The sequence below is a fragment of the Cavenderia fasciculata genome (assembly GCF_000203815.1).
Source record: "Cavenderia fasciculata unplaced genomic scaffold Scf_ET2XIPL01COFD4-5, whole genome shotgun sequence".
Lineage (NCBI taxonomy): Eukaryota > Evosea > Eumycetozoa > Acytosteliales > Cavenderiaceae > Cavenderia > Cavenderia fasciculata.
The window spans coordinates 568,025-586,590 of NW_004457695.1; the positions used below are offsets into that span (position 1 = coordinate 568,025).

Here is an 18,566-nt window from a genome sequence, read left to right on the forward strand (position 1 = left end):
GTTGTTCAAGTCTCTTCGACTCATTATCGACTTTTCACGAAAATTAATTTTATTTTATTTTATTTTTTATATTTTATTTTTTATTAAATTTATATATAATTTCTTGAAACCCTTTTATTATGAAGGTGAGACCATCTTGTCTTGGTCATTTTATAATTTCTATGTATATCTTAAAATATTATACTTGTTCATTCAAGAGATATTTATGGCAATAATAAACTAACTGATTTTATGGGCGACAAACAAATCGATTTCATTGCGAGCTCTTTGGGAATTATTATTATCATCGGACCAACTTGGTTCTGTTCATTCTTTTAAGAGGAGATTAGATGGGCTGAAATAGACTCTCGACACAATACACAGATACAGATACTACTTGCAAGGTTTGGGAGATCTATCGACAACCCCCCTATGTGTGGTACGTACAATGATCATGGTTGGATGGGATACCATCCACCCCTACCCACTGACCCGACCAAATCATCGTATACTAATATTACTCTACTCTCAATGTTGTTCAGTGAATAAGTAATGAGTAGCAATAATAATAATAATAATCATCAAAATGGACGATACACTTTATTAAATAATAATAATCATGATAATGATGATGATGAACAACATATAATTGTAAACGATAATAATAATAATAATAACGAAACATATAGAGAGAGAGGTCAAAGGACATCAATCGATAATAATAATTATTATAATAATAGTTTTGGATCTCAATCACCTCCATACAGTGACGACAACATGTGCGATGATCATGAAATTGGTGATATCGACGAGACTGAACCTTCTTTACAAGATGATCAACATGTAGTTGGTGCTAATGGCAATAATGTAAACAATTCTAATACTAGAAGGAGAAGATGGAAAAGGAATCCATTGGCACCAATAAGACATAGATCTAAAATCAAAAGATTATTGTCAACACGTGATGATAGAGTACCAACAACGGTGGAATCACATTTAAGAAGATGGAAAGATATTTATAACCAAAAGAAAACAATCAAACAACGAAAAGAGACAAGATACGATGTTAAATTATTACGTCGGTTGGGATCGATTATATCACTACTCTTTTACAACCCATTGGTGCCTATTGCACTGATAGTTGTGTTGTTGGGATTGGCAGTATCGCAGACGTATACGTCCAAGTTTACGGGAGAGTTTCTCGGGTCGGTCTATGCATCACTGTTTTCAGGTGACAAGCAAGAGTTTAGAAAGTCTGCTATCAAAGGACTGATGATTCTCATCTTGTCGGCAGTGTTTGATGCCACCATTAAAATGCTCAATGATATGTTGGCGTGGAGATGGAGACACACCCTAGTATTGACAATGCAAACAAGGTATTTTTCAAGGTCACTTTATTATCGTCTCATTCAACTTGACGACAGTGTCGATAACCCTGACCAACGTCTCACCGACGATATTGACCAATTCTGTCAGTTGCTATCGACTATTCTGTCACAGATGATTACTGCACCTCTCACGATCGGATACTATACGTATTTGACGTGGACGGGCATCGGATGGTACGCACCGGCCATTGTAGGAGGTTACTTTATCCTCGGATACATTATCACCAAGCAAGTCATGTCTCCACTCGTATCGTACTCGTTTCAACAGGACCGGTTAGAGGGTGATTTCAGATACCTACATCTGCGAGTACGTACTTATGCCGAGAGTATTGCTCTTCAACATTTGGCACGTCGCAGATCAACCGAACCAACAGCTGTAGAGGAAGCACAAACTCGTCACCAGTTTGCAGTACTCATGCACAACAAAGTGTTTGTCATTGGGTTCACATATCTTTTGAACCTCTTTTCAGACCTCTTTACCTATCTCTCGCCACTCATCAATTATTGTATCATAGCTATCCCCATCTTTCTCGGTTGGCAATCCTCCATATCGTCGACCAACGTCACCGAGTTTTCCTACAACTGTATCATGTTGGCTAGTGGTTTCAGCCAGTACATCAACGTCTCCACCAACATCTCTCAAATGTCCAGTTACATTCAACGTATATCCACCATGATTGAATCATGTGATCAACTCTACATTAAACAACTTGAACAAGACAAGGAAAAATTAAATAATATTAATCATCATGGTGGATCATCTCCATCAACACCATCACCAGAAATGATTCATTCAATTCAATTAGATATTAATAACATTAATAATAATAATAATAATAATAATAATAATGTTGTTGGAAAATTAATTGTAAATTCAGATACTGAATCAATTAGTCTTGACAATTTATCTTATTATACACCAAAAGGAAAGATATTATATTCAAGTATGTAACAAAAGAAAAGATAATTAAATATCGATACTTATATTTTTTGTTTTGTTTCTTTTAGATGTTTCATTTAAAGTTGAAAAAGGAAATAATTTATTAATAATGGGACCAAGTGGATGTGGAAAGAGTTCATTGGTTAGAGTTATTAATGGATTATGGTCACATTATACAGGAACTATTACTCGACCATGTAACAATCGATTATTCTTTCTTTCACAACAACCTTATTTGATTTTTGGATCTTTGGAAGATCAGATTGTCTATCCCTACACTGTGGCAACTCATAGAATACAACCTGATGAATTGAGAGAATTATTTGATCGATTGTCGATGGGATATTTAATCGATAGAGAACAAGAGATAAAGAGACGTGGTGATCTCAACGATTTGACACACAATTGGCTTAATCAATTGTCACCTGGTGAACAACAAATCATCAGTATTCTCAGAATGTTTTATCATCGACCAATGTTTGCAATGATGGATGAATCAACCAGTTCCATTCCACATGCAACCGAGGATCTTGTCTATCAACAATGTCAACAACTTGGAATCACCGTATTATCAGTTGGACATCGTGAATCACTCATCAAACATCATCAACAATTATTATTATTTGATAATGATTTAAATTGGTCAATTAAACAAATTAACCCTAATAATAACAACATACCAAGTATAACGACACAATAAATAATTGAAATCTCGATTGTATTTAATTTATATATATAAAGACATAAATTGATTTAATTTATTATGATTATAGGTAATGATTGAAAGAAAGAAAGTAGTATCTATTTGTCTGTCTATCTGTCTTTCTGTCTGTCCATTTGTTTGTTTTCCATTCTATACTCCATCACATACACATATTCTTATGTCTTTCGTAGTAGTACATGTAATGTATATGTTGTTGATGATTAGTTTGTTTGATTCCCATTTCCCCCCAAAAAAATTATGTGATTTTAAAATACATGTTTCAATGTAAATATGTGTTGATTATCTATCTATCTATCTCTATCTGTTATTCTATTCTTCTATTAGTGTTTGTGTATTTGTATGTTTCTTGATTGTAAATTGCCATATATATTTATAACTTTAATTTAAAGGTAACCACAACATTTGTTCATTCTTTCAGCATTTTGCATGAATGCCTTTGATTGGAAAGATAAATCATCACTCTTCATGGCAATGTCTTCCAACTTTTCTCCACGCTCACCCAATTGTTGAACGGTCTTTTTGACAATGGTAATGGTTTCTTCCAAGTTCTTTTGGAGACCGAGCATTGGATCAGCCTTGTGTGGGTCTTGATAGGTGGCAATGAGTTGTGGGAGTGAAGGTAACTGTAGTTCAGTGTCGGCACTGATCGATTTCCAACTGCTCTCTGAAAAGGTTTGGTGGAATTGCTCCAACACCAGACGAACCAACTTGTGTGCAACTACACCTGGGTATTCAGAGTCTGTCAATACTGCACAAGCCAATCCCTTGCTGTCGGCGGTTGCATGACACACCTTCTTGCTCTGCTCGTGCTCCATGCTGACACGTTCACCAATGTTGGTACGCTCGACAGTCTCTCTCAACACAAAGAGGGCTACTTCCTTGACCGACCCTCTTTGGAAGAATCCAAATGACGATACTTCATATACAATCGTTAAGAGTACCGGTTTACTTCCTCTAACAACTTTAAATACTGATATTGAATAAACGTACATGACTCTCTACAAAATATATATATAAATAACTACTACTATGTTCTTTATCTTCTTATCTTTTAAAAACTGGTGTTCTATGTTGTTGTTATGTTATATGTAATGTGTGAATAATAAATAATAATAATAATATATATAATAATAATAATATAAACTAATTATAAAAATGTAATAATCGCGATGCGTAGTGGTGTGGTGGTGAATATTCTTCTCCTAAAAAATAATAAATAATAATAATATTATATTGAATTTTCTACCCTGTTTGTCCAAGACAACAACTTTTTTTCTTCTTGACTTTTTATTATTAAAAATAATAATAATTTATATCTTTGAATGAATGTTAAAAAGATAATGAATGAATGAATGAATGTTTTCTGGGAGGTGTGATGAGTTTAGTTTAGTTTATTAATTTATTTATGAGTCATTAACACTCGATTTTTATTTACATCGTTTTCTTGGTGTGTTGATTCTCTCTTTGTGTTCCCTCATTAAAATTAATGAGAGGAGAGCAGGGTTTCCTCTTGAGCTATTTTTTTTGAATTTTTTTCAAAAAGTTTGGGTGATCCCTCTCTGAGAGGTTCATTGTTGAAGGTCAGGCGCACCCTACAAACAATCTATATCTATCTTACTATTCGATAAATAGATACCACCGACATCACATCAAAATGACTGTATGTTTAGAGCAATACAACATGCAAAAGTAGACAATGAATGAATGATACATTTCTGCCGAGACGACAACAAACAAATCATGATCATTCATTCGTCTATCTCAAACAAAAGAAACGAAAGATGATAACTAACATTACTTTTTCAAACTACCTACACCTATAATACATACAGAGTAATTTACAACCAATTCCAATCATGAATCAGAATGCATCTGAAGAAAGAGGTGAAATTGCTCGTCTTGTAAGTTACAAACATAGACAAATAGATCAAACTAAAAAGAAAAGAAAACTAACATGATTACCTTACATTTACATTATACCACCACTATTACTACTACTACTCGATTATTATTACTCTACTACTATGTTATGTTATGATTGATTGATTGATTGAATTTTCATTAACATTATACACCACCTCATACATATTATGGAACATTGAAATGATTGGTTGATGATTCGTTTATCTTTTTTGATCTTTATATATTCATTGTCGCACGATTCAATAGTCATCATTTGTTGGAGCAATTGCATTGACAGATTTGGTAAAGTCAACATTGGGACCAAAGGGTATGGACAAGATCTTAATGTCGATGAGCAACCCAAATGAAATCACAGTTACCAATGATGGTGCTACCATCCTCACAAAGATATATATTGATAACCCAGCTGCAAAGATTTTGGTCGATATCTCTAGAACTCAAGATGATGAAGTCGGTGATGGCACAACCAGTGTTTGCGTACTCGCCGGTGAGTTGTTGAGAGAGGGTGAGAGATTGATTGCCCAAAAGGTACATCCACAAACCATCATCGAAGGTTGGAGATTAGCTTTGGATGCTGCTCGTACAACTCTTTCACAATCTGCTCAAGATCATTCTTCAGATAAAGGTTCGTATATATATTATTACCCCAAAAAACAAACTTGTATATATATACTAACTTTAAATATTCTTTTATACTTTTTAGTAAAATTCAGAGAAGATTTAATAAATATAGCAAAGACAACATTGAGTTCAAAGATTGTTCATTCTGAAAAGGAACATTTTTCAACCATGGTAGTCGATGCCGTCCTCAGACTTGGTAACAGTGCCAACATCAATTTGGACAATATTCACATTATCAAAAAGTCGGGAGGTTCGTTGCGCGACTCCTACTTGGACGAAGGATTCATTTTGGAGAAAAAGATTGGTGTCGGATGCCCCAAGCGTATGGAGAACCCCAAGATCCTCATTGCCAACACGGCCATGGACACTGACAAGATCAAGATTTTCGGAGGCAAGGTTGTCGTCGACAGCATGGCCGAACTCGGCAAGTTGGAGGACGCCGAGAAGCAAAAGATGCTCGAAAAGTGCAAAAAGATTGTCGACCACGGCATCAACTGCTTTATCAACCGTCAGCTCATCTACAACTTGCCCGAGCAGTACTTTGCCGAACACGGAGTCATGTCGATCGAACACGCCGATTTCGAGGGTGTCGAACGTCTCGCCCTCGTCACTGGCGCCGAGATTGTCTCGACCTTTGATCACCCCGAGCTCGTCAAGATCGGTACTTGCAAGCTCATCGAAGAGGTGTTGATTGGTGAAGACAAGGTCATCAAGTTCTCTGGATGTCCACAAAGCCAAGCCTGCACCATCGTCTTGCGTGGTGCCACCACCCATATGCTCGAAGAAGCCGAGCGTTCCATTCACGACGCCCTCTGCGTTCTCTCGGTCACTGTCCAAGAGACCCGTACCGTCCTCGGTGGTGGTGCATCCGAGATGTTGATGGCCAAGGCTGTCGACGAGCTCGCTGCCAACACTGCCGGTAAAAAGGCACTCGCCATTGAAGCCTTTGCCCGTGCCCTCCGTCAAATCCCAACCATCATTGCCAACAATGCCGGTTACGACAGTTCCGACCTCGTTGCTCAACTCAAGGCCGCCCATCACAAGGGTCAATCCCAAATGGGTCTCAACATGAAGGATGGCTGCATCGGAAACAGTCAAGAAATGGGTATCATCGAATCGTTCAAGGTCAAACAACAAGTTTTGGTATCTGCCCACGAAGCTGCTGAAATGATTATGAGAGTTGATGACATTTTACGTGCTGCTCCAAGAAAGAGACAACCAATGCAAGGTCATTAAACATTGAAAAAATAATAATATATATTAAAAAAAAATCAAAAAAAAAATAATAAATAAATAATACACGTATAAAATTTAAAACAAAAAAAGATATATAAGATAATATATATATATATATATATATTTATATCAATAACTATATAATATATCCATTATTATTATCTAAAATATCTTTGATTTCCTTTTTTGGTATCATCCAAAGATTTAATTAATTTTACAATTTTTTGGCATTGTTGTGTTTGTTTGATTCATTGTTGCATTATTTATTGAAGATATACTATACTATACAATATATATATATATATAAACTATATATTAAATTGAAAGATGAGTACAAATAATATATTATTTTCAGTTAAAGATAAGGTAGCATTGGTTACAGGTGGAGGATTGGGAGGTATAGGTATGTATGTTGGAGTGATCATCATAGATAGATAGAGATAGATCAACTGATATTAATATGAATAGGATTGATTGAATGATTGATAGGATACTCAATATCACTAGCATTGGTAAAGAATGGTGCCAAAGTATACATTGCATCAAGAGATAAAAAGAAATTAGATGAATCTGCAAAGCAACTAAATTCAATTGGTCCAGGTTCATGTATAGCTATAGCTGCTGATCTATCAAAACAAGATGAATGTAAAAAGTATGTGTGAAACATATAAACATATCTATCTACAGATATATGGGTTCATTTTGATGTTAATCAAGTTGATATTTTAGGGTAGCAAAAGAGATATCATTACATGATAATCATTTAGATATATTGGTAAATAATAGTGGATGTAATTGGGGAGAAGAGATAGAGACATTTCCAGATCATGCATGGGACAAGGTAATGAATTTAAATGTAAAGGCTGTATTCAATACAACGGTTGCATGTCTACCATTGCTACGTGCCAATGCCACCAAAGAGAGTCCTAGCAAGGTTGTTACGATCGGGTCAATCGACGGTATCAGAGTACCATCGTTGGAAACCTACTCGTATAGTGCTAGCAAGGCTGCAGTACACCAATTGACACGTACATTGGCCAGTCGACTAGCAGGCGACAATATCACAGTCAACGCAATTGCCTGTGGCCCCTTTTACAGCAAGATGACCAAAGCCACCTTTGACAAGTTTGCCGAGGTCATCACCAGCGGATGTCCTCTTGGTCGTTTTGGTAATGACCGTGATCTCGAAGGTATCATCCTCTTTCTCTGTAGCAATGCTTGTAATTATATGACTGGTGCCATCTTACCACTTGAAGGTGGTATATTAATAAGTTCAAATCTTTAAAGAAAGATAGAGATAGATGTGTGAGAAAGAGAGACACATATTCATTCATTAATTGGCCAATAATAATAAATACTAATAAAATAGTTTTTGAAATTGGAGGTTCAAGCAAGGTTTTCCCTCCAAAAAACCTGTTTTAAATTTATTTTGTGTGGGGTGGAGCTTTTCAAAAACAACGGAAAAAAAGAGGGAAGTGCACTGAGATGAAGGAGAGTTTACCAAGCCCACCTCATTTTGTTTTATAAATTATTATTATATATAAATTCACACCAACACCCAAAAGAAGAAGAAGAAGACAAGTCTTTAGAGAGAGAGAGAAGACAAGACAATACAAACAAAGAAGTAGAAAGAGACATACAACTACTTGGAATATTCAAACCATACTCTACAATATACAACATACAATATACAATCGATTCTAGAATACAATACAGCACAATACAACAACCATGCCAGCTAGTCCACACTACTCTAACAAATATTATGACAACCAATACGAATATAGGTATGTGTCTTGGTTGTGTAGAAGAATACAGATCGAGGAACATACAGTAATACTAACGATGATTGATTGATTGATTGACAATGCTAACCTATATATGCGATCGATCAACACATATATAGACATGTAATCTTACCAATTGAAATATCGAATCTCATTCCAAAAGGAAAGTTATTGACAGAGGATGAATGTAGAAAGGTTGGTATTCGTCAATCCGATGGTTGGGTACACTATGCCAATCACAAACCAGAACCACATATCCTTTTATTCAGACGCCCTCATTCTGGTCCAATTCCAAGTGACGTTGATTATCTCTAAGTAAATCAAATAGTAATAATCAATAATAATAATACAAAAAAATAACGATGATAACAATAATAATAATAATAATAATAATAATAATAATAATAATAATAATAATAATAATAATAATAATATAGAATATAGAATACATATCAATCCAAAACTTAGAATAATTCATACCAACCAACCATATCCAACTTATCATTAATATTAATAATAGCAATAGCCTTGTAATTAGAAACACAACAACCAACCAACCAACCAACCAACCAACAAAATCAATCAAACAACCAAACAATCAACCAAATCAACAACACCACTTAACTACAAAACAAACCAATGTTTATATAAAAAAAATAACAGTTTCTGAGTTAAGTCATCATTAACCAAGTTACAACTTTTAGACATTTTCCATGGAACAACCCGTATTCCAGTTTTCTTTTTTTTTCCATTTCCAACAACCAACCAACCAAACAAACATATCCTCATCCTTAATAACCACAATCAATCAATCAAACAATCAATAAATAACTAAATAGCAATTTATTAAATAAATAAGAAATAAATAAATAAATCGATAGTGTTAACAACAAACAACATACAACAAACAACCTATTCTTTAATGATTCTTAATTAGTTTATATTTATATTTAAAAGGGATGATATTTATTTATTTCTTTTTTTTAGAATAAAGTATCTTCGTCTCTCAAATATTCACCAACATCACAAATATGATAAACTACCATGGCAGTTGGATCCAACTTTCTACAATCTTGAGTTGATTTTGAGGTGGTACCAAATCCAATTGGTACATCATTCATTGAAAATAAAACAACACCTTGATTGGCTGGTGTATCTTCTGTGATTCTACCCATACCTGCCTTTAATAAATTATTTCCATACAACCAAGACATTTCTGATTGTGGCTTGACCCATACCTTATACTATATTATATTATATTGAATGACGCGGAATGGAATGATTAGTAATCTAGACTAAAGGGTATATCATATTGACCTTTAACATATATATCTATTGTATATATTTACCTTGGCATATTGAGCTAAATAATCTAAACAAGTAATTTGTAATTTAAACTTTCCAGTCTTTGTAAACTTTCCAAAACATGTACCCAAACTTTGAAGTGAATCTCTTGGAACGCTTTGTGCCTTCTTCATAGTCTCTTCATTTACATAGTATACTTTATTCTTTTGTACTCTAAAACAATGTGCTTCATCCTTTCTTTCAATCAACAATGATATATTTCTTCCGATACTATATAAAGAATGCAAATAAGTAAATATGTTTCTATAATCTACTATATATCTATCTATCTATCATCTAGTCTATCTAGTCTATCTACTCGTCTCTGTGAGTCGGTCTTACAATTTAATAAGCTTCTCAAAGAAAACCTTTGTTTCTTCCTCTGTTAATTTTCTCATTTTCTATGTGTATATGTATATGTATGTAATGTATAATAAACCAACTCTATATATATCGTGTATATGTATAGAGACTGTTGTGAATAGAAAGAGTAAGTATAAATAAAAAGTAAATATGATAAATAGTAATAATAATAATGCTAGCAAAAAACGACCGAGTGACACCCTCGCTCAAAATTTTTTAAACGTCCAAATTTTATTAATATCAACAAAGGTCCTCCTTTCTTTGTTGATTTGATTCTCTCTCTCTTATCACAAACCATTGTATCATTATTTATTTAAAATATAAGAACTACACTTGACCCAAATCAAATTGTACACAGCATAGAATAGATCAATCACACTCACCAACCAAATAAATAATACTTCATGAATTTGGGATTGGGTGTGACTTTGAAAAATATGAAACAATTTCGATTATTCCTATGAATTACTATACATCTATACGTACATAGTGTATAGTAACATTGATCAATGTATATATATTAATATATTACTCTGACTGTGATCCCGGGTCAGTTGGTATTAGTCTATGCGGGCATTCATTTCTTTCGTAATTTATGAATTTTGACAAAATAATCACAATTTTTTGTTTTTTTTGAGCGAGCCTGCCTGAGCATGCCGTCCCTCTCGAGATTATCAAATTTTGCTGGGAGACCTATCTCTGCTTATCGATAACGTTTCAGGTATGTCATAGAGAGACAGACAGGAAGAAAAGAGAATAGTAGATAGGAACAGTTAGTTAACAGATATCTCATCATTCACACACACTTTAACTATAGATCACAATGTCCACCACTGTTAAGCAAAACTCAACTAACCCAAGACCAACCGTCAGACGTTCAAATATCGCTGTTGGTTTCAACAGAGGTCACCCAGTTGACATCAGAAAGCCAGTCGCCAAGAAGACCTCTGTCTCCAAGAGATTACCAGTCATCCGTGACCTCATCCGTGAAGTTGCTGGTTTCGCTCCATACGAAAAGCGTATTCAAGAACTTTTGAAGTCTGGTTTGGATAAGAGAGCCCTCAAGGTCGCCAAGAAGAAGGTATGATAGATATAGATTTGAATAAGAGAAAGAAAGACATTTGAGTATTAACAAACCTTTATCCATCATCACTATTATGATACTTATAGCTCGGTTCCTTCCAAGGTGGTAAGAAGAAGAGAGAAGAAATGGCTGCTGTCAACAGAAAGTTCAAGTAAACACTTTAGCAGTACAATAAATCGATCTATATCTCAAAAAAAAGAAGAATGGACATTGGAATATAATTCAATCTCATCTCTCCAACAACAATCAATCAATTATTATATATCGATTATTACTATCTTGGGGGTACGACAACATGTGACCTATTCCATTTGAATGTGGAATATTGATGATCAATCCAAAAAAAAAAAGAGTCACCCTTACTCTTTATTCTGTAAATCACAAATGGGAGTTTAGTTTCTCTACTCTCTATCAATCAAATCTATCAATCTATTCTATCCTATCAACTATTTATTTACTTTAAGTTCTTATTCTTCTTTATTTTTATTTTATTATTTTTGTAGTGTTGTACTTTCTTGATCCATTTGTTGTAGTCTGACTGTGCACTGTTCATTCCATTTCCCCACCTCTCTTCTCACTCCATATGCACCACCATCTGTTCTATAGATCACCACCACCACGATCGTGGTGTTTTATATCCATTCATCCCATTCATTGTTTGTGTCTTTAAACATCTAAAAGTTGGTGGTTTAAAAAAAAAAACTTACAAAGTGTGTCCAGTCCCACCCCCCCATCCATTATTACATTGGGTGGGGACTCTAAAGTGGGAAAGGAAGAGAGGAGGAGCGTCACTATAGGATTGTTGTGTTGTGTAAATTCAATTCACTTTAAAATTGGATATCATCTATACATATCATCCAGTCAAGCCAGCCAGCCAGAACAAATATATTGTTGTTGTTATTTATGGTGGTGTTTTGTTTATACGCTCATACCCTACCCAACTTTAAATAATCCTTTCCTTTTTTATATATATTTATTATTATTTATTTGTTTTGTTTGTTACACCAACCAATCTCTTTCCAATATATATAACACCTAAAATTATCAGAGAAAAGAATAGATTTATTATTGGTTTGATCAAAAATCACCAAAAAAAAAAAGGAAATGAGGAGAATATTAGTTTTATTATTTATTTTATATAGTTGTTTGATGATAAATAGGATAGCACTATCACATGAAGCTGATACATCGGTCAGTATTTTGTACTTGGATAGTAGCAACATCGATTCGTTTGTCACCAAGGGTATATGGATGGTTTGTTTCTACGCACCTTGGTGCAAGCATTCCAAGGCATTCGAGCCCGTCTACCACGAGTTGGCACTGCTCTTAAAGGGTCATGTCAACTTTGCCAAGATCGATTGTATTGCCGACCCAGCTCTATTACATCGTTTTAAAATTGTTGCCTATCCAACCATTAAGTTGTAAGTAAAAACAAAAACAAACATATGATTTATTTATTTTTGGAATGATGATGTTAATATATTTATATTTGGTTAGGTTATTCGATGGACAATTGTACGAGTATTCAGGAGACCGAAGTATACCTTCATTGTTGACATTCTTGCAAACTGGGTACAAGGAAGCTACCCCAACACAATACCCACATCTTTCGCCACCACCAATCGAAGAGGGTGCGCAGTTTGTCGAGCGTGGGGCAGCTGCACAGTCACAGCATCAGCAACAAGAGGGTCCATCGACCCCTTTGCCAGTGCACCCATACAACCCACCCATGCCAGCATACCAACAGTACGGACAAGACGAGCAGGCAATCGAGCAAATGACCCTCCAAAAAAAACTATTGGAACAACAAAAGGAACAACAAAAATTACAAGAACAAGAGAAGATGAGACAACAATATCAAGAGCAATTCCAACAACAACAAGCTCAACAAGCTCAACAAGCTCAAGCTAATCAACAAGCTCAACAAGCTCAAGCTAATCAACAAGCTCAACAACGTGCCCAACAAGCTCAACAAGCTCAACAACAATCCAATCTCCAAGCTCAACAACAAGCTCAACAACAATACCAACAAAGACAACAACAAGCTCAAGCTCAACAACATGGCCAACAACAACCTCCACAACACCATCATCATTATCCAGCTCAACCTGTGAATCCACAACACCAACACAGACAACCTCAACAACATCCACCTCAACATGCTCAACAACAAGCACGTAAACCATACCAACCATCAGAACAAGCTCAACAAGCTCAACAACAACAATCTCAACAACAACAATCTCAACAACAACAACAATCCCAACAACAACAATCACAACAAATTAGTAATGAACCAAAGAAAATTGATATTGCTGGATGGATGGATTCCAAGATAATGTATGTTGCATTGGGAGGAGCAGCCACTGCAAGTATATTGATGATTCGAAAGAGAATTCGTCAAAGAACAAAATTTATGAAAATTGCTTAGAAAGTAGTACTACCTTTGTTCAAGGTAGAGTACACGCCAATTTAATAATAATAATAATAATAAATAAAACTTCTTTTAAAATAAATTTAGATGATTAATAATAAATAAATAGTTTGTTAATCCTATATATATTTTGATTTTAATAATTGTACATGTATGAAAAAGTATAAAAATACAATCTTTTAAGGAGGAGGAGGAGGGGGGGCCAATTCAATCGAGGAATTGCAGCGTTGGTTAATAATAATAATATAAATATGTCGTTGATCAAATTTGATCATATTTGTTCGTTCGTTTGTTCGTTTGTTTGTACAATCGTTAGGAGGGATGGAGAGGAGTAGGAGTAGGAAGATACTCTTGGGATATTAATTAAACAATCGCGGTTTTTTAAGTTTGTATTGGAGTTGGAGTTATTGTATTCGTAGAGGATGAAGAAGCAGCATTATTATTATTGTTATTGTTGGATTTAGATGATTTTGAAGATTTCTTTTTACCCTTGTTGGATAATAATAATTCATCTTGTAGCCATGAGAAACCTTCTTCAACACCTTGTCCAGTGATTGCACATGATGCAAAGATGGTCCACTTTCTATTTACAAGTTGATTCAAACCAAGTTTCTCTGATATCTCATCGACTGGCATTGCTCCAACAATATCACATTTGTTTGCAAATACCAATAATAATGGTTCTATTATACAATCATTTATACATTAGTAACAATGGACCAATATATATACATGTGTATAAAACAATAATACATACCTCTCATTTCAGGATCATTCAATACACGATATAATTGTTGTTTTGATTCTTCTAATCTTTCTCTATCGCTACTGTCAATGACATAAATCAATACTTGTGTACCAACATAATAATGTCTCCAAAGATTACGAATCTAAAAGAAGAATTAGGAATAGATAAGATAGGTTATATATATGTTAATGAATGAATGATTGAATGAATGGTAAATGACAATGCAATGATACATACCTTATCTTGGCCTCCAACATCCTATATATATATACAGTATATTTGGTTTGGTTGTTTAAACAAACATGTTAATATAAATAATCCCGATACAAAATGAAGAGACTCTACTACTACTAAGTAGTCTATATCTATCTATCTATCTATACATACCCAAATAGTGAATGAAGTATTATGGAATTTAATAGTTTCAACAGTGAAACCAACGGTGGGCACTGACGGCACACTCTCTTTAAGCTTGACACGATAGAGTAGCGATGTTTTGCCTGCAGCGTCCAAACCCAACATCAACACTCTAGTCTCTTTCTTTTTACTGAATAGTTTTGACAATCCTTTACCCATATCTTTGTTGTTCTTCTCTTGATCGGTCTGTTCTTCTTCTTGAATCTATCGATACGTAATATGTAACTTTTAACAAACTATACTCTTAGTGGTGTTTGTGCAATAAAACGTGTCTGTTGAACCCTTGAGTAATTCAGGACTACTTCTTTGCAAAAAAAAAAAAAAAAAAAAAAAAGACACCTCTCTCTCTTTGTGAACAACTCTATTACCATCCATCACATCATAGTAGTAATATATAGACCCATCAACAAACACCTAAGGCAACATTGAAAGAGATAAACCAATTCGCAGAGCACTTCAAGTTGAAATAGAAGAAGAGGATAAGACGTGGAGAGAATGGTCAAGGTCTACACTACATGGAATTGTTTGTACCTTAACATTTTATTTAAAATCAGCTAATTGGTGATCTTTACATCTTCCAGTTAAATGACGCTTTGCAGAGATAGAGAGCCAAAAAGAGCTGTATGGACAATCGCATCGGTATATACGACGAACGGAATTCTCTTTGATGTCTTTGTGGATATCAATTATTCTAAAGAGTAATGTATTGGTGTTTAGGTTTAAACTAATCTTTTTAATACTATTTCCTCATTATACAGGTTGTCCCTCTTATTCAAATCATTATGTCAGTCCCATTACGGAGTGAGTGTGAGTTGGGTGATAGCAAGTTGCTGCTATTTTCTGCTATTTCCTCTCACCTCACACTCACTCTAGATAGATAGATAGATAGATGCATGACCACTCCTCAGTTTAGTTTAAGGTTATCAAATTAATTGTATAAAATCAAATATAATCAAAATATCATTACTATCAATATTATTCTAATCTATCTATTTAATATAAAGAGACCAAGATTATCCAACCAAATTAACTATATTCTGGACCAGAATTCAAATCAAGATTATGGTTAAGCCCTCTGGTAACAAAGTTTTTTAAAATTTGCAACAAGGTTGTGTTTGTTGAAACAGAAAACCCAACCTATCCTATCAAACTGGGTAGTGATTATCCTGTCCTGTCCTGTCCTGTCCTGTCCTGTTTAGACCATTCACTAATCAGTGTTTTTGTTTTTTAATAATAAATAGAATTGACTCTGACTCGGGTCATTGTCCCATCCTTGGTGAGAGTGGGGAGGCCAGGCACCAGTGACCCTTCGTCTGTCTTTGCTGTTTTTACAAAAATTATCTCATCTGAATTCATTTATTATTGGGAGAGAAAACAGAGTAGAGCATTCAAAATCTTACCCCCCGTCATGTTTATAAACACCCATTCCTCTTCCTCACCCCTTTTTTATCATCTTCATCATTCTTCACTTGTATATATATTTATTTATTTGTTTATATTGAAGAGATAAAAAGATAGATAAAGAGAATGAAATCAACTATATCAATATTATTATTACTATTCATTGTATCAATAGTAGTAGCAGTAGATAATGGATGTGAATCATATATGAATTATCCGGCCGTCACTATTGACAAGTCTGTCTACACTACATCTACTACCAACAGTGTCTATGTGTTGTATGTGAACGGTGGTTATTTGGCAATCAGCCAGCAGGCTGCAGGCTCACAAGCAACACCATCCAACACAATCATCCAAGCTAGCTTTAGCGACGACATTGCAACTACTGGTTGGGGCAGACTCAACGTCACATCGTTTGGTGTAGTCAATGATGATTGTCTACAAACATATTTGGGTGGTTACGTTGAAGGTATCATGACGGCAGAACGTATCAATCAAATGTACACAAATTTCGCAGCCGGAGAATTCAAAAATAGTACTCCCTCTGCAACACTCTTATCATTCATGTCTGCACAATTGGCATGGGTACGTAAAGGTGTTGCAATGTTGGAAAGTGACTCTCAACCCGATTTAACTCATCCTTTCAACTTGGATGATGACGACCAATCATTTGGTGAATACAGTTATTCGATCAACTCTACGATCTATTGGCACTCGGTTAAACTGATCATGGCACAGTTTGATGGTATTGTAGGTGGATACCAAGCAAGTACTTTTGGCCAATCAAATGTAATGAGCCAAATGCAGTTGTATCTGTTGACATCGGCAGGCGACTTGCAAACTTTAAACACATTGTATGGGGAACCAGCTGTCGAGAGTAAGAGTGGACGTATGCAGAAACACTTATTTAACGGGTTCCAAGACATGGATGGGTACGATGACGACATTGATTTCCTCGATTGTTCAGCGTTGGTTCGTTTACTACCGGGTAATCAAGACGCCTATTTTGCACACACTACATGGCGTTACTATTATGGAATGATGCGTATCTACAAGTTTTACAACTTTGCATTACAACAATTCAAGCTCAGTTACCACGTGTCATTCTCGTCGTCGCCAGGTTTCCTCTCGAGCAAGGATGACTTTTACATGACTGGTGCTAATCTCGCCGTCATGGAGACCACCAACAATATCTACAATGAAACACTCTACATGTTTGTATTGCCAGAGACACTGTTGGTCTGGCAACGTGCTGTCATCTCCAACATACTCGCTCAATCAGCTCCCTCTTGGGCACTCACCTTCCAACAATACAATTCTGGTACCTATAATAATCAATGGATGATTTTCGATTATAAATTATTCTCTCCATCTCAATCATTACCTGATAATACTTTTTGGGTTCTTGAACAAATTCCTGGTTATTGTGAAATGTAAGAAAAGAAAAATGAAACAAAAAAAAAGAAAAAAGAAAATAATAATAATAGTTAATTATTTATTAACTTTCTTTTGTTTATTTATTTTAGGCAAGACATGTCACAAATATTAGACAAGAATCAAGTATGGCCATCATATAATATACCATATTTTGAAGAGATTTATAATATTTCAGGGTATCCAGCCATGCAACAAAAGTATGGTGATAGTTATAGTTATCAATCTTGTCCGAGAGCTTTGATATTTGGTAGAAATGCAACCGATATTCAAACATTTGAAGGTATGCAAGAGATGATGCAATACAACTACTACAAATATGACCCACTTTCTCTTGGAAGTCCATCCAATTCTATTTCATCAAGAGCCGATCTACTACCAAACCCCGTTGCATTCGGAGGCGTCGACTCCAAGATCACATCTTCTCAATTAATCCAAACACTTTCATGTTCGGCCATTTCAGGACCTACTCATCAAGGTCTACCTTATTTCCAATATTCTTCCAATCCTATATTTAATTCTACTTCTCATATTGGTTTACCTGATATTTGGAATTTTGATTGGGTTTCTTTTTAAAATGAAAATAAATAATAATAATAATACAATTTGAAAAATAAATACTCTAAGAAAAGAAATACTTTTATAAACATATGTTTGATGATTGATTGATTGATTTTAGGTTGATTAAATAAATAAATAAATAATAATAATGAGTTTTATTAGAGATGGCAATTATTGTTGAT

General features: G+C 34.7%; 9 protein-coding genes across 9 annotated transcripts; 6 read left to right on the plus strand and 3 right to left on the minus strand.

Moving 5' to 3' along the window:
- Window positions 1-531: 531 nt before the first annotated feature.
- On the plus strand, window positions 532-3,007 carry DFA_07799 (uncharacterized protein; the record flags this gene model as incomplete). Its single annotated transcript, XM_004355243.1, has 3 exons — window positions 532-1,355; window positions 1,659-2,311; window positions 2,376-3,007. 3 exons carry the CDS (start codon window positions 532-534, stop codon window positions 3,005-3,007), a joined length of 2,109 nt encoding a protein of 702 aa, XP_004355295.1.
- Window positions 3,008-3,414: 407 nt separating this feature from the next.
- ykt6 (longin domain-containing protein) lies at window positions 3,415-4,023 on the minus strand (the record flags this gene model as incomplete). Its single annotated transcript, XM_004355244.1, has 1 exon — window positions 3,415-4,023. The coding sequence occupies one exon, from the start codon at window positions 4,021-4,023 to the stop codon at window positions 3,415-3,417; it is 609 nt and encodes a 202-aa protein (XP_004355296.1).
- Window positions 4,024-4,685: 662 nt separating this feature from the next.
- Window positions 4,686-6,811, plus strand: cct2 (chaperonin containing TCP1 beta subunit; the record flags this gene model as incomplete). The annotated part of the gene is made up of 4 exons (XM_004355245.1): window positions 4,686-4,691; window positions 4,864-4,932; window positions 5,201-5,579; window positions 5,658-6,811. The coding sequence occupies 4 exons, from the start codon at window positions 4,686-4,688 to the stop codon at window positions 6,809-6,811; spliced, it is 1,608 nt and encodes a 535-aa protein (XP_004355297.1).
- Window positions 6,812-7,138: 327 nt separating this feature from the next.
- Window positions 7,139-8,096, plus strand: DFA_07802 (Rhamnolipids biosynthesis 3-oxoacyl reductase; the record flags this gene model as incomplete). Its single annotated transcript, XM_004355246.1, has 3 exons — window positions 7,139-7,214; window positions 7,301-7,463; window positions 7,541-8,096. 3 exons carry the CDS (start codon window positions 7,139-7,141, stop codon window positions 8,094-8,096), a joined length of 795 nt encoding a protein of 264 aa, XP_004355298.1.
- Window positions 8,097-8,542: 446 nt separating this feature from the next.
- Window positions 8,543-8,913, plus strand: cks1 (cyclin-dependent kinases regulatory subunit; the record flags this gene model as incomplete). The annotated part of the gene is made up of 2 exons (XM_004355247.1): window positions 8,543-8,598; window positions 8,718-8,913. 2 exons carry the CDS (start codon window positions 8,543-8,545, stop codon window positions 8,911-8,913), a joined length of 252 nt encoding a protein of 83 aa, XP_004355299.1.
- Window positions 8,914-9,581: 668 nt separating this feature from the next.
- nip7 (60S ribosome subunit biogenesis protein) lies at window positions 9,582-10,340 on the minus strand (the record flags this gene model as incomplete). Its single annotated transcript, XM_004355248.1, has 3 exons — window positions 9,582-9,842; window positions 9,948-10,173; window positions 10,285-10,340. 3 exons carry the CDS (start codon window positions 10,338-10,340, stop codon window positions 9,582-9,584), a joined length of 543 nt encoding a protein of 180 aa, XP_004355300.1.
- Window positions 10,341-11,128: 788 nt separating this feature from the next.
- DFA_07805 (uncharacterized protein) lies at window positions 11,129-13,820 on the plus strand (the record flags this gene model as incomplete). The annotated part of the gene is made up of 4 exons (XM_004355249.1): window positions 11,129-11,386; window positions 11,476-11,540; window positions 12,532-12,810; window positions 12,887-13,820. 4 exons carry the CDS (start codon window positions 11,129-11,131, stop codon window positions 13,818-13,820), a joined length of 1,536 nt encoding a protein of 511 aa, XP_004355301.1.
- A 384-nt stretch (window positions 13,821-14,204) lies between these two features.
- Window positions 14,205-15,527, minus strand: arrB (ADP-ribosylation like factor; the record flags this gene model as incomplete). Its single annotated transcript, XM_004355250.1, has 6 exons — window positions 14,205-14,506; window positions 14,581-14,713; window positions 14,809-14,829; window positions 14,959-15,192; window positions 15,226-15,292; window positions 15,520-15,527. 6 exons carry the CDS (start codon window positions 15,525-15,527, stop codon window positions 14,205-14,207), a joined length of 765 nt encoding a protein of 254 aa, XP_004355302.1.
- A 988-nt stretch (window positions 15,528-16,515) lies between these two features.
- plbG (phospholipase B-like protein) lies at window positions 16,516-18,399 on the plus strand (the record flags this gene model as incomplete). Its single annotated transcript, XM_004355251.1, has 2 exons — window positions 16,516-17,822; window positions 17,916-18,399. The coding sequence occupies 2 exons, from the start codon at window positions 16,516-16,518 to the stop codon at window positions 18,397-18,399; spliced, it is 1,791 nt and encodes a 596-aa protein (XP_004355303.1).
- Between the last annotated feature and the right edge of the window lie 167 nt (window positions 18,400-18,566).